The 15,361-nt window shown below is 41.0% G+C and overlaps 1 protein-coding gene across 1 annotated transcript in view; it reads right to left on the minus strand.

The window, feature by feature from the left end:
- Positions 1–15,361, minus strand: part of chchd6b (coiled-coil-helix-coiled-coil-helix domain containing 6b) — a 54,709-nt gene that overhangs the window by 13,202 nt on the left and 26,146 nt on the right. The window contains exon 6 of the mRNA XM_085353145.1: positions 13,370–13,440. Coding sequence (XP_085209271.1) covers positions 13,370–13,440 — 71 coding nt within the window. The remainder of the gene's footprint in view (positions 1–13,369; positions 13,441–15,361) is intronic.

The raw sequence follows: 15,361 nt of genomic DNA on the forward strand, positions 1-15,361 counted from the left end.
ATAGTAAAGTCAGTTCAGCTGCAATAGAAATAGAAGTTGTCACACATGAGAAACACAAAGCTGTAGCGTCTGTTTGTTGAAACACTGATTCAGATAATCAGGAAAATAACTACCAAAACAGTTGTTATTTCCAACTGTGATTGCTTAATGGAAATTTCAACCACAGCCACACAGACGAGGTCAAAGGAAATGAGCGCTGGCGGGTGTGATTCCTTTAAGTTCAGCTTGCTTTTAGCAATAACAGCTTCTGTTTGGTGTAAGTACATACGATGAGCAAACAAACCAAAAAACAACACAACAAAAAAAAAAAAAGAAAAGCGAGACTGTTTGTGGTTTGTTTTAGTCGCAGTTGAAGTAGCTAAGATAGTTTCAAAGGCTTTAAGGTGCAGCTTGTGGAGAGATGAATAATGCATCAACAAAGCAGCTTAGGAGTCAAAGTCAAACTTTCTCTTTTCTTTTTATCTGACTCACACGTACAGTACATGTGTGTAGAGAAAAGCACACAATCGAAACCGCAGCCACGAAATACGAGATCGGCACATACGCACGTGCACTAACGCGCATACAGGTAGCGAATGCTAATCCTATAAGAGGGTAATCTTTGAGTGCTCTGTTGCTCGTGGTAATTTACCTGCTGTTGTGACAAGAACTTGCAACTGGAAGGACTGGGATATGGATATGTACGCGCACATACGTGCACGCACGGGAATACATGAACACAAAGACGCTTAATCAATCCATGATGCCCATTTCGGTTGTTGGTTAACATCAACCACTTTTCTGTTCAGCTTTGTCAGTTTGTTTTTAAAGAGGGCCTTCAAGAACTAAGAAGCTGGGCCATGTGGTGACCCCGTCTCTTCTTTCCATTAACTGATATCCTTGTTGCCATTGTGAGTTTTTTGTGTTGCTATAGTAAGTAAAGCCTTGTGTTGTTCAGTATTAGTAGTACCTTCACAGATGCAGAGGCTGACCATATGTCATACACCCTGGCTTTTGCAGCAACAAGATGATCTTTTAGATGATTTTGATCTTTTTTAATAAATTGTTTAATATCATGATTGAGTATTAACTTGAATTTACTGATGTAGCTCCTGTTTGCATTAACAGTAGTTTCAAGAAAGCTCAGTCCTTGCAGAAATGTGTCCATTTTAATGCAGTGCTGCCATGATCACTGCCATTCAGTATTTGTTGTCATTGTAAATTTTGGTTACTTTTTGTGAGATTCTCTGATATCATTTAAGAGTATTACTTTCTATAGATGATACATTTGCAAATTCTTTGCAGTTGTAAGTTGACAAACATTGTTTTAAAATTGCCTAAAAATCTGTGTCAGCTGGAAAATGCTCGGCTCCCCGGCAACCCTGTATTAGCTAAGAAATATGACTAATATGACCACCAACCTATGACTCTCTCCCCCACCGATGTAGGAGCGGTGCTGAGCAGGATCAATGTCCACAAGGCTGCAGGCCCTGATGGCATCCCCGGGCGTGTTCTCAGAGCGTGTTCTGGGGAGCTTGCAGGAGTGCTCACAGACATATTCAATCTGTCCTTGGCCCACGCTGTGGTACCGGCCTGCTTCAAATCCACCTCCATCGTCCCGATACCCAAAAACTCCAACCCATCTTGCCTCAATGATTACCGCCCAGTAGCACTCACCCCCATCATCACTAAGTGCTTAGAGCGACTGGTCCTAGCACACTTCAAATCCTGTCTCCCCCCCACCCTGGACCCCCACCAATTCGCATACCGCCGGAACAGGAGCACAGAGGATGCAGTCTCCATCGCAATGCACTCTGTCCTCTCACACCTGGACAACAACAACACCTACGCCAGAATGCTGTTTATAGACTTCAGTTCAGCATTCAATACAATCCACCCCTCACAACTCATCAGGAAACTGACAGACCTGGGTATCAGTTCCCTCATCTGCAAATGGTTACTGGACTTCCTGACCAACCGCCCCCAACATGTCCGGCTGGATAACCGCTGCTCATCTACCATCACAATGAACACCGGTGTACCACAAGGCTGTGTGATGAGCCCTTTCCTCTACTCCCTCTTCACCCACGACTGCAGACCTGCTGGTGGTTCCAACACCATCATTAAGTTTGCAGATGACACCACGGTGATTGGCCTCATCAGTGACAACGATGAGGCCGCCTACAGGGAGGAGGTGGATCGTCTGGCTGAGTGGTGCGACAGAAACAACCTGCTGCTTAACACCGAGAAGACCAAGGAGCTCATCGTGGACTACAGGAGGAATGCTGACCCACATCCACCCATCCACATTAAGGGGACGGCTGTGGAGCGTGTGAGCAGCTTCAAGTTCCTGGGAGTCCACATCTCCGAGGATCTCACCTGGACGACCAACTGCTCCAAGCTGGTCAAGAAGGCTCACCAGCGCCTCTTCTTCTTGAGGACTCTGAGGAAGAACCACCTGTCCTCAGACATCCTGGTGAACTTCTATCGCTGCACCATCGAGAGCATCCTGACCAACTGTATAACAGTCTGGTACGGGAACTGCTCTGCCTCGGACCGGAAGGCGTTGCAGAGGGTCGTGAAAACTGCCCAGCGCATCGCCGGAGCACCACTTCCTGCCATAAAAGACATCTACAGGAAGCGGTGTCTGAAAAGGGCTGGGAAAATCATCAAAGACCCCAGTCACCCATCACATGGACTCTTCACCCTCCTGCCCTCTGGGAGGCGCCACAGGAGCCTCCGGACTAAGACCACCAGGTACCGGAACAGCTTCTTCCCCACAGCTGTCAGACTCCTGAACTCTGCCTCCTGACATCTGACCCACGTTAAACTCATGGACTGAACATACACACACCCACAATGGACAACTGTACCCTCAAACACAATAATAACATGGACTGAACCACCACTCACAACCACTAGCACTTTATATAGCCTCTGTAGAAATTATCCACATATCTCACTTATCTTAACTGCACTACTGTATAGCTCTGTAAATAATCATTCTGTACATTCGATAATCTTTAATCCTACAACTGTTTACAACTTGCATAGTTCCCATTTCTGTATAGCTGTATATCCCAGATTCTGTAAAGTTATTTATTTCATATTCTGTATAGTTTTTCATATTTATATCCTGTTCATATCCTGTACATAGCTTGTACTCACTACAGCCTGTACATACTTATAGTTATAGAATATTCACAACATACTTCATACCGTGTACATTATAACATACCATAATAGACCCATTTCTGTAATATACTCACATATCTATATTATTGCTAATATATATTGTAATATATCTATATCACTAAAGCACTTCTGGATGGATGCAAACTGCATTTCGTTGCCCTGTACCTGTGCATGTGCAATGACAATAAAGTTGAATTCTATTCTATTCTATTCTAGATGGAATTTATTTCGGAAAGAGCCGTTTGACGTTTTGCACACACTCCTTTCTTGCTGGGTTATTTTTCACAGCATAGAATGCAATAAAATATATCAGAAGAGAAAATGAGAAAATAGAATTAAGAGAAAGGACTGAAATGGAATTTAAGTGAAAAAATTAGGACCGGAATACAGATTAGAGTCAAATTGAAGTAGAATAAAATATGCGAATTGAAAAAAAGCTCACCTCAAAACCAATTCAATAGTTTCACTCGGGCATTTGATCATGTTAAATGATATGCAGTGAAATTTCATGGAATTATTTTATTATTGCATTTCCAATTGTTAGTCATGATTATTCTTTACTGTCTTGAGGTGAGATTTGTTTCCCACTGCTCTCTCCAAGATCAAGCATGAACTTTAAGCCTGAACTAGAATAGAACAGAGTAAAACAGAACAGAATAGACTAAAATAGGAATTCTCTCTGCTCTGTGACTCCAAACAAGACCTACTGTAGGTATTTATAATCCAAACTTTTCTTGGGTACAGACCCCAGCTAAACTATCTCAATCATCACAGCTTAACATACTATAAATGTCTAATCTACCTCATGATGTCATATATGATGGTAGTTTTTCTGCCTTTAAAATAAGAGACAGAACAGAAATTCTAAGTTTGATAAGGAGGCACGTTTTCCATCACTTCAAATAAACCATCTGACATGATGGGGCATGCCTTTTATTTTTTGGGAAGCTGACCACTTGGTATTCATGTGCACGATCATGCATGTGCACACACACACACACACACACACACATACAGAACTGCAGTCATGCCACCGCAGAAAGCAATTACGGAATCATGCATCCTTTACATATGAATGAGCTCAGCAGTCCCTGCCTTCACTGACAAATACACACAATAAGCCTGAGTGCATGTGTGTGTGTGCGCGCGTGCGTGCGTGCGTGTGTTGATCTGTACCTTGTGAATGCACTGCATGTGTGTCCATGAGATAAACCGTGTGCACAAACAAGACTGCGGGAGAAGTTTCTCTGCACTGGTATGTGTATTGTGTAGTCCCAGTGTCTGTGGCTCTGTGTGTGTGTGTGCGCTTCCGTGTGCAGTGGAGGGTAGAGCGACAGGATTAAATAAATCACTGGTGGAGAGAATATTCATGAAAAGAGAAGTGAATGCAACCTGGGAGAGAGAAGGGGGAGAGAGAGAGAGCAGGAGAGAGAATGTGACAGTGATGTATTAAATGACAAATAGCCCTTGCAGCGTGCATGGACGAACAGTAGCCCAGTAGCAATCATCATAATCTGCATTTAACCTCTGCCACATCATGTGGTGCCGTGCCACTCGGCGCCGAGGAAGAAGGGTAAATCTTTTATGTGATGTGACCATTCCACATTAATTTGGTACAGAGATGTTGATGTGTGGGGACAGAAATGGTCAGCTTCTAGGTATTCGTACTATTGCACAGAAAATGTAAATTATGCTATTGTGGTAAAAATCAGCAGCTTGGGCTTTCAATCACCTGATTACATTATAAGATTGGCTGGTGTTTAACTTGAGAGCATCTCGAGAGCTGGTCGGCATTGTGAATTCCTCCCCAAGAATAGCAGATAACAGCAACAATAACCACAAGGTCTTAATCCAAACCCAAGAAAAGAAAATCATCCTTTTTTTCTATTCAACAAGAGGAACTTTTTGATAGCGTGTGTTTTAATAATGGAATCTGAAGCAGAAAATTGCCTCTGCTAATCTGCACCAACTGCCTTGTTTGACTGAAATTAAAGGTGAGCTCTTATTAAAAAAAAAAAAAAGCTAGTCTGATAGCCAACTTTTGCAGGGAAAAAGAAGCCAAATAACACTCCAATTGCTTTCTGTCTGTGACGTTTTGCATAAATACGTGCAGCACTGAGGGGGAAAGATTAGGCTCAAATCGTTAAAGTTTCTCATTATTTTTTGTCTCACCTTGGCAGTGTGCGGCTTTTATGAAGAAAGCTCAAGTTCTGGTCTGCTGCAAAGCATGACACTGGGGAATTAGGCAATAAGAAGAAAAAGAGAAGATCATAAGGACACCGCTTTTTATTGTTCTCCGTGTCTGAGATGGTACTGCTTGTGTTTGTGCGTGTGTGTGATGTGTGTGAATGGTTATTAATGCATGATGACAAGGATTTGGTTTCATTTAAAGAAGCAGCCAAGGCATTGTACTTTTGGTTTTTAATATTACGCTGAGTGGAGAGGAAGAGAAGAGAGGATCAAAGATGTCATGGCTGGGGTGAGATCAAAAGAAATGGCAGAGCATGCATCGTGTATTGTTGGAGGCTTTGTCAAGCTTTTATTAAACTGCCATATGGATAACACTCGCAACATTGTGGTTCGGCAGAAATCTTACTTTGAGATCACATCAAATTAGAGCTGCAGACTTAGCTACAGCTTGTGAGGTGTCTAATGCCTGACTAAATTCAGTAACTTTGATTATTCTGGTAGTCGCAATAATCACTTATCCTACCTTTGCAAAGTGTGCAGCAATCCTTAAGTCCTAAGCTCACTTCACACGATATGACACCAGCCCAAAACTTTACCAAGTTTAATCTCAACTCCTGCGAACACACAAAGTCTTCATCTCAAATCTAGAACAACCCAAAGACTGAAGACAGACAGAACTCTCCCTTTATCTTCATATGCTGACAGATGAAATGCTGAAGGCAGATAAGGACGTAGGATAAAAAATTCGCACTCTGTTGGCCTGGCTGATTGATCCCCGCCAACCTCTTTGTGGGAATACAGGGAGAGAGAGATGGGAGTGGATAAGGACAGTGTTTCATTAAAACAGGTGACATGCGGGAACAAGATAAGAGGCGCATGTGCACGTGTGTTTGTGTGACATCTCATCACTGATAACTTTTCAATCAGGAAAACTTGCGCTTGGACGACTCACTCGAGTTTGGAATGATAGGGGACTGCTATCGCCTTCCATCACTCTCCCTTCTATCAACAGTTTCAATTCCAGTTTGGTGCCGTGTCATTTGTCCTTTTCTTTTAACAACTACACTTCCCCTTAAAAACAGTGTAGCTTTTAAGCACAGAATACAAATCGCATCAAAGCCTGAGCATATTATTTCTGCACGGTAAAATACAATCTAGAACATGATTTCATAATTTGCCTCTCAGTGAGGCGACATGCTCTTTGTTCCCCTTCCATTAGCACCAGGTAATCTTTAGATCATTAAATAATTTGCTGGTTCAGCATGTTCTTATGCAAGGTCCCAATGCTCCCCCCCAAAAAATGATACTGATATCAATGAGATTTTTGCCTTGTTAGTTTTTTTCTAGGCAGCACGGTGGCACGGTGGTTAGCACTGTTGCCGCACAGCAAGAAGGTCCTGAGTTCAATTCCAACATCAGGCCGGGGTCTTTCTGTGTGGAGTTTGCATGTTCTCCCCGTGTTTGCGTGGGTTCCCTCCGGGTACTCCGGCTTCCTCCCACCGTCCAAAGACATGCAGCTTGTGGGGATAGGTTAATTGGACAATCCAAATTGTCACTAGGTGTGAATGTGCGAATGAATGTGAGTGCAAATGGTTGTTTGTCCCTATGTGTTAGCCCTGCGACAGACTGGCGACCTGTCCAGGGTGTACCCCGCCTCTCGCCCTATGACAGCTGGGATAGGCTCCAGCGCCCCCCGCGACCCTGAAAAGGATAAGCGGAAGTGAATGGATGGATGGATGGATGGATAGTTTTTTTTCCCCTACATACAGGAATTTTTAGGCCAAAAAAAAATGCACTTTAATATCAATATGCCAAAGATCACATTAACTTAACTCTAATACACATCTTTGCTTATTAAACACACACATCAGGTTATTGACTATACTGTATGCTTACATACCTAGTCACTCCACAAAGGGCCTGTGCTGAAATTCTGCTCATCATATCAAGCAGAAAATCATTTAAATCAATGCACTATTACTATTAATATTGCAACAATTACTCTTCATCTTCTCATTCTTATTTTGAAACTATATTCTATATAGTTAATAAAATTGTATTGTGTCCATCATCAGCTGGCCCTACAGTAACAGGTAGAGGGATGTTTCTTCTGTAGTGACACACGTGGTGGGTCCAATTCGGCAGATAGAAAATATTTCCTACATAAAACCACTCACAACAAGGCCTGTGGAATTTCCTTTTAATAGAGCCGTGACATGATACCTGAAAAGAGACATATTACCGTTTAGTTCCATTAGATTGAATAAAAGGCATACTTTCCTACAGCCACTACCTCCCAAGCTGGGCAAGTTTTATCAAAACAGTCTAGACAGTTAGACAGAACTAACACTAACCAGTAGAAAAATATGCACATTTAATTTAGGGGTAATCTGCTCCTCTGAGTTTCTGGCATATGAGTTGATCCCTGAAGACCTCAAGAAATGTGAATAAATGTAATGGTGTAACTATTACCCTAATGGTTGGAATGACAAGAGTTGTTAAGATAAACCTGTCTAAAACCTCACCTATCTAATTTACTCCATTAATAAATGAGTCCTGTAAACTTGTACAATTGTGTTTCTTCATATGCTTTTAGAGGCAGTCAAAAAGGCAGAGTGTCTAAGTGACTGCAGCCTTCTGTCCTCATGGTAAATCTCTGCCGGTTCAAATGGTAAATGGAAAATGGCCTGTATTTATATAGCGCTTTTTTACTAGTCCCTAAGGACCCCAAAGCGCTTTACATATCCAGTCATCCACCCATTCACACACACATTCACACACTGGTGATGGCAAGCTACATTGTAGCCACAGCCACCCTGGGGCGCACTGACAGAGGCGAGGCTGCCGGACACTGGCGCCACCGGGCCCTCTGACCACCACCAGTAGGCAACGGGTGAAGTGTCTTGCCCAAGGACACAACGACCGAGACTGTCCGAGCCGGGGCTCGAACCAGCAACCTTCCGATTACAAGGTTCAAGGCGCCGACAGTCTATTGCTTTGGACGGCACAGAGATCCTTACAGTAAGCTACCTGTCTGTTTCATTAATTGGACATGGAAGACGAAGAGACACACACACACACACACACAATAAAGTAGATAAAAGCATGCTTTCATCTGAGTTTGTTCTAACTACAAACTGTGAGCAGTTACTTTATGATGAATCCAGACATCCACCTGAGGTTTGCAAAGGTTCTGTCTTTGCTAACACTTTGAGAGTAACAAGTTTTTTTTAAGAGGATTAATGGATTTTTAGATCTTAAGGTAAGCTTGACTGCAATGTTGTGGGTCTCTACAGAAAAGCATTTTGAGGGAATATGGGTAGTCAGATACCCCAAGGCAAGGCTAATGGATTAACTCCTCTAAATAACCTCATGTTGTTGGGCAAAGCAAGTAGAAGATGACACTGGATAACATTTTACCGTTCGCTATGTCGCCACATGAGAATAATGTTTTACAGTCAACATCTCAGGGGCTTCCATCTTTTTGCTCTGCTTTTATGAAAGTAGCCACCTCAAGTCTGAGAGGCTGCTTTTAGCATTAGCGTTTGCACTTAAACTATTTGGGGTCATTCCTAGAATCAAAGCTGAGAACCAGAAAGAAAAAAATGGTACGGCTGAACAAGTCAATAAACAAGGGAAATGGTGGTGTTCTTAACTTCTCTAGACTACTGTTCCTGATTTCAGCCTCCCTAAGTGTATTTATAGGGCTCTGTGGTTCGCCCAAATCTTTCCATCAGGTAGCCATGGTTACTAGTGTAGGTAAATAACTCGTGATCAAGTAGCAACCTCAAGGGCTAAAAAAGAGACATGAAAAGTGCTAAAAACTGCAGTCCATTTTATAGCCATGTGAGGCTATCTATGTTTAAACTGCATTGAGATGAAAAGTTGGTGTGGTCAATCCGGTGCACAGGTGTCCTGCTCTGCTATTAATTGTACTAAAACAGACTTTAAGGAGTCAGCTATCCAGGCTTCATTTTAAAATTAGGAAACTGTTACAATAAGATGGAGAGATGCTAAATCAGAGACACAGACCTTCCCTAAAAAAGAAAGAAAAAAAGAAAAGAAGACATATTGTAACTACATAGCATGTTAGACAGTGCTGAATCCCCGAGTGCTCGCCCCTCCTTTCAGCGGTGGGTAAATAGAATAATTACTGGGTGGTCAGTGTAGTGTGAAACGACAGCGTGACCACAGCACAATGAAACACTGCCCAAATGCTGACAGAACATGATGAGCACATGGCTGCCTGAATACAAAGTGTGCCTGTATTGGTGGCAGAGATAGAAAGGCGGAAAAGGAGTGAAAGTTTGTGTGCCGCACTGAAAAAAAGCAATAGAAACACATTGTGGTGGGACTAAATGCTATGCCTTTGGCAAACTTGTGCTGAAGTGATCTCCTAACCTCTTCCATGCAGCCGTAGACAATAGCAAATCCCTGCTAATGTAATCATTTGGACGAAATTTTAGACTTGAATTGTTTGCCGCTGAATTCAGTGGACCAGGTGCAAGAAAATGGCAATGTTGTGGATGAGGTCACTGCCAGTACAAAGCCAGAAAAGAGACCAAGCAACTTTTTCTTTCTGCCGTTTCTAAAAGTGAAATAAACTGTGTGCTACTGCTCTATACAACGTAACAATAAACACAACAACTAGTACTACAAAGGTAAAGTATAAAAGCTGTATGGAAATACATTATTGTAAAGGAGATGGAAATTTGAATATTTTCTCTTCAAGGTAACAGAAAATGGTGACAATGATGACAAATAAATAATTTTCAATGTAGGAAATGACAGCTGCATTCAAATACAAACAACACTGTAGAAGGTTTGGTGCCATTACACTAACCAACCACCCACTAATGACTTTCGTCACAAACTTGCTCTACCTTTACTATCCAGGTTCCAGGTTTCAGACTGATCCATTAAATGATAGTAATCATTAAGTATGTGCACACTGGAAACAAAGTGGAAGAAGAAAGAATGTTTACTCAATAATAAAACCAACTTATTACAGAACAGTTCAAAGACTTGAACTGTTCTGTAGTAGGGTTATCATTTTAGCACTGCTTCTGTAAAACCCTGATACTGGCACCTCCTAAATTACAATTTTGTCTTGTTAATGGTCCGTTTTTACACATTTATTATAATTATGTACAAAAAGACATCAGGGTACAGACCGAAAAGTATGTGTTAATGGAAACCAAAAGGAAAACAGCTCTCTGACAAAAAAATTGGAAAGAAGTGAGAACAAGTATTATGGAGGGGCATAAATTAGAAATGCTCAGATGCTCTGGCAGTGCAGGTGTGGTGGTGGTGGCTCAGTGTTGAATCAAACTGACATGATTTTTTTGACAGGACTGAAATCACTGTTGTCCCAGGAGAGCACCACTGTGTCTAGCAAAGTCACAGCATTTCTGTTTGCCTTGGAGCAGACCAGGCTGGTGGCTATTAGAGACCGTCACGATCCCATCCCCCCACCACAAAAACAAAAACGTGTGCGGACAGAGAAGTTCCAATGTGCTACATTAATGCACACTTATCAGCCACTTTGCTGGGTATACCTGTTGAACTGCTTGTTAACACAAATGTCTAATTAGCCAGAGTGAGATAAATTAGAAATGAGATTGAAAAACCGATGGAAGCGTCAGGCTGGAGGGACCCGCTGATTAGGCTCTTCATTTATGGAATGCATTATAAATATCTGCTTTGGGAAATCTCTCCAGCAGACGCAATCCATTGATCTGCACATATGCAGAAGAAGCCGTGATGAAACAGAGTAGATGTTTCTGATATTGTAGATAAATACATTCACTGGCAACTTTTTAGGTACATCTGCTTGACTGCCGATTAACGCAAATATCTCATCAGACAGTCGTCAGCAAGTCAATGCATGTAGGCAGGCAGGCAGGCAGGATGACCTGTTAAAGTTTGAATGAATGAGGAAGAAAGGTGATTTAAGAGACTTTGAATTTGACATAGCTGTTGGTGCCAGACAGCCTGGTCTGAGTATTTCAGAAACTGCTGATCAACCTGGATTTTCTTGCACAACCATTTCTAGGGTTGATCTAAAAAAGAGAATATTACCAGGGAGTTTCTGTTCTGTGGACCAAAATGTTTTGTGTCAGAGGTCAGAGGATAATGGCCAGACTGCTTATAGCTAACAGAAGGGCAACAGTAACTAAAAACACAACAAAACAAAACACGTCTGACAACCAACATCTTCCGAAGAGCATCTCTAAATCCACAACCCATCACAACCGTGAAGCAGATGAGGTACAGCACCAGAAGACCACACTGGGTGCCACTCCTGTCAGCTGACAACTGGTAAATTGAGGCTACAAATCCAGGTTACAAAAGATTCAAAAACACTGATTGATCTCCTACACTACTTGAAAACATACCATTAAACTGGTATAATTCAGGTTGCTGTTGTTAGTTTAATGGTGGGAAGATATTTTCGTTAGGTTTCCTAGTAGCTGAGCATTGTTTAAATGCCACAACCTACTTGAGTATTATTGTTGACCCCTTTTTATGACCACCGTGCACACATCCTCTGGTGACTGCTTCCGGCAGGTAACACATGTCACAAAGCTCAGACCATCTCAAACTGGTTTCTTGAACATAACAATAAGATCACTGTACTTAATCCAATAGAGCACCTTTGGGATGTGGTTGAACGCGAGATTTGAATCATGGATGCGTAGCCAATAAATCTGCAGCATATGCATGATATGACTGACGCTGTCAATATGGACCAAAATCTTTGAGGAATGTTTCCAGCACCTTGTTGAATCTATGCCATGAAGAACTAAGTCAGTTTTGAAGGCAAACGGGAGTCTAACCCCATACCTAACAGTTGCAAGTGGAAATGAGCCTATGTCATTGTACAAATCTACACATCAGTCAGGTATTCATAGTAGAAACATGTGTAATCTTCAACATTTAAATGCCTTCAAATAATTCAAACTGGAATTCTATTCATGTGAAGGACTCCTGCTTCCAAACAGCTCTACTTGTAGACCATCAGATCAGAGAACAACTCCTAAAAGCTTTGAGGATAATGTGTGCGCCTGTCTGGATTAACAGTGATTTTTTTTCCCCCTAGCCACTCTCCAATGGTCCCAGGGCCTCAGAATTAACTTTGTACCACGCTAAATATTCCCATCTTCATTTGATTATGAAAATTCAGTGTTAGATGCAGCCCAAAAAGAAAAAGAAATTCAGTTGTATTTTTTCACAGTACAGTAACACATGAAAGTGAGATTTCAAAGAAACAACCGAGAAGCTTAAACAAAGGCAAGAAAAGCAAACATAAAAGGTATGAAAAGATATGTTTACTTTATTCACTGTGCCAAATCTAGAACTGAAAAGTAAAGACAACATCTCGCAGCAATATCTAGACATTGTTTTGTTCTGATATTCATCCATCGTAAATGTAAAATGGTAAAAATGGCCTGTGATTTAAAGCTAATACAAAATTAAGGATCCATTTTTTTAATTTAAAAAAATCCATGTATATTCCCACGTATTTTAAAACAGGAAACATTACCTTATTATCAAGAGAGGAATATCAATTGATATGGTAATTAGAGATTTTTTGTCACAATAATATTATGGAGACAACATGAAGTGATAATAGCAAATTATCACCCAGCCTCTCCACTATGTGTGGATAAGTGCCAAGCAGCAGGGAGTCTAGTGTTCACATTAACAGCATACCAATGTCGCAAATAGCCTTTACACCTTTACACAAGCACATCTGCTTTCTGACAACTTCCCAGTGCATCTTCCATTTAAATTTGGAGGGCTAGCATAGAGCAAAGAAATCAGATGTGAATCTCAGTAGATCATTTAAAGGTGTATTTAAAAAAAACCCTGATGCAAAATAGCAAAAAACAATCTAGAAATGAAATGAGTGAAAAATAAATACTGAGTAAGCAAGCAAGTAGCAGTGTAGCAGGTTCTTTGACCAAAACATAGTGTTACAAAGATAATACAGAATATTTACCGGATTCGAGCCTCAGCTTTAGTAGCTGCCTGGTTGTACTGTTCAGCCGTCTCCTTGTAGTTTTCAAAACTCTGCAGGCAAATAGACAAAGTAAGAAATACGAGAATGAATTCAACAGTGTTTCATGGCTCAAAAAAAAGCTTCTACGGAGGCTGCATTTAATGATACTAGAACTTGTTTCCAAGGCTTAGTATAACTTAATGTTCAGATCACACAATTACAAAACAGAAAAATCAAAACAGACTACATTAAAGTCCCCAAATCAAGTGCCATGAATTATAATCTACATAATTTTACCACAATTACAACTACCTTTTCCAATTTAGTACAAGCTTTAAAAGCCAGCAACGATAAGAAAAATGCATAAAACAACATTGGAAAATGTCACATTCATTAAATTAGTGACCTTTGAATTTTACAGCCTGCTTACAAATCTGAATGTTGATAGTCTGTTAGTACTTCGTGTTTTTCTTTCTCTCATGTGACAAACTGTGGCATTTAAATAAAGTTACATCACAAATTGATCTTGTAACTAGAGCCAGGTCGCATAGAGTACGCCTTTGTAATCAGTGGTCACAGTGCTAACTGTACAGCATCGTGGTCTAAATGAGCAGGAAATAGCAGAAGGTTAATAGAAAACAACCCCAAGTTGCCTTTCACACACGTTTTATGCACATCTTCCTGCTCTGTTTTCACAGGGATTCAAATGGACACACACATTCCTTCGAACCAGGCAGCTGTTAATATACAATCTGTTAAATGACTGGATATCTGCATACTTATATGGACCTCTATCAGTTATGTTGAGGAACTTTCCCGTGTGTGCTTGTGTGGGAAAAAGTCTCGAGTACATTTAAAATCATCATCTCAGTAAGACGTAGGATCACCTGGCAGGCTTTGCGTCGAAACCTCTGAAATACAGTTTGTCTAGAATACCCCAAACACAAAGCAAATCTCTGTAGCCAAACCTCTCGTACGCATTCAGTGAGCAGTAATCGCCATTTTAAACCAATAACCGCGGTGCTCCGGCTTTTACTTAATTATTCCCCATATTCCCAAAAGACTGGGTGATAGGAGAGGAAGATAATTGAAGTGATGGAGTAGAGAAGAGATGGGATCAAACACAAACCTCCCCCACAATCCCTAGTCCTCTACTCCTCCAGTGCCCCCTAGTCATTTTCTCATCTCATTATTTCAAGCTGATGTGCAGACATGCAATTTCTGATCTGAATGTCTGGTGTTGGAACTGAATCAAGTAATGTCATAGGCATCTTTTCCTTAATCCTATCTTTTAGTATTCACTACGGTGTAATAATCTGCTTCTCCATTATCTTCATCCCTGTTCTTTAAAGAAAAGATGGAAAAAAGGAGTCATAAGTCTTGTAAGGAGGAGGATATTTCAAATCAGCACCAACTTTGATGAAGTAGTGAAGCTGTAGGCACCAGATTTAGACAAGAATCACCTTTTATATGGGATTCAAAAAGATCCATTATAAATATGATAATAAATCAATTCAGCACATAAATTTCCTTTTCCAACCACAACATTTTCAAACACACCTAACAGTCGCTAAGACAGAAATGTGGACAATGCAGAGGTGCATAAACATGCTAATGTAAATGTAGCTACACTTTACCTCCCCTATCTGCCTGAGTTTATGTTTGGGCTGCACAATAACTCAAAATGTGAAAATGCCAAACATCCCCAGGTGTATGACTGCCAGTTATGCTTCCTAGCTGTGCTATATTGGATTATCCAGGACAGAACTCAGGATTAGACTCCTCTTGTCGCCATGTCTCTCCTTTGCCAGTATATGACTAGGTTTAAATACCATACCTTGACAGGGATGGGGGAGTAATAACTCCAACTCAAAAGTTTCAAGTCAAGCATATTTCATACCACCATCCTGTACTTTTGAAAGAAGAGACATTTTCAGACCTCTGAACTTCTGCTCAGATGTTTTATTAATCTACTAAGCATAAACCATCACT

The sequence above is a fragment of the Diplotaxodon limnothrissa genome, linkage group LG5 (genome assembly GCF_057381915.1).
Source record: "Diplotaxodon limnothrissa isolate DT_005_m linkage group LG5, D_limnothrissa_male_GT1.1, whole genome shotgun sequence".
Classification (NCBI taxonomy): Eukaryota; Metazoa; Chordata; class Actinopteri; order Cichliformes; family Cichlidae; genus Diplotaxodon; species Diplotaxodon limnothrissa.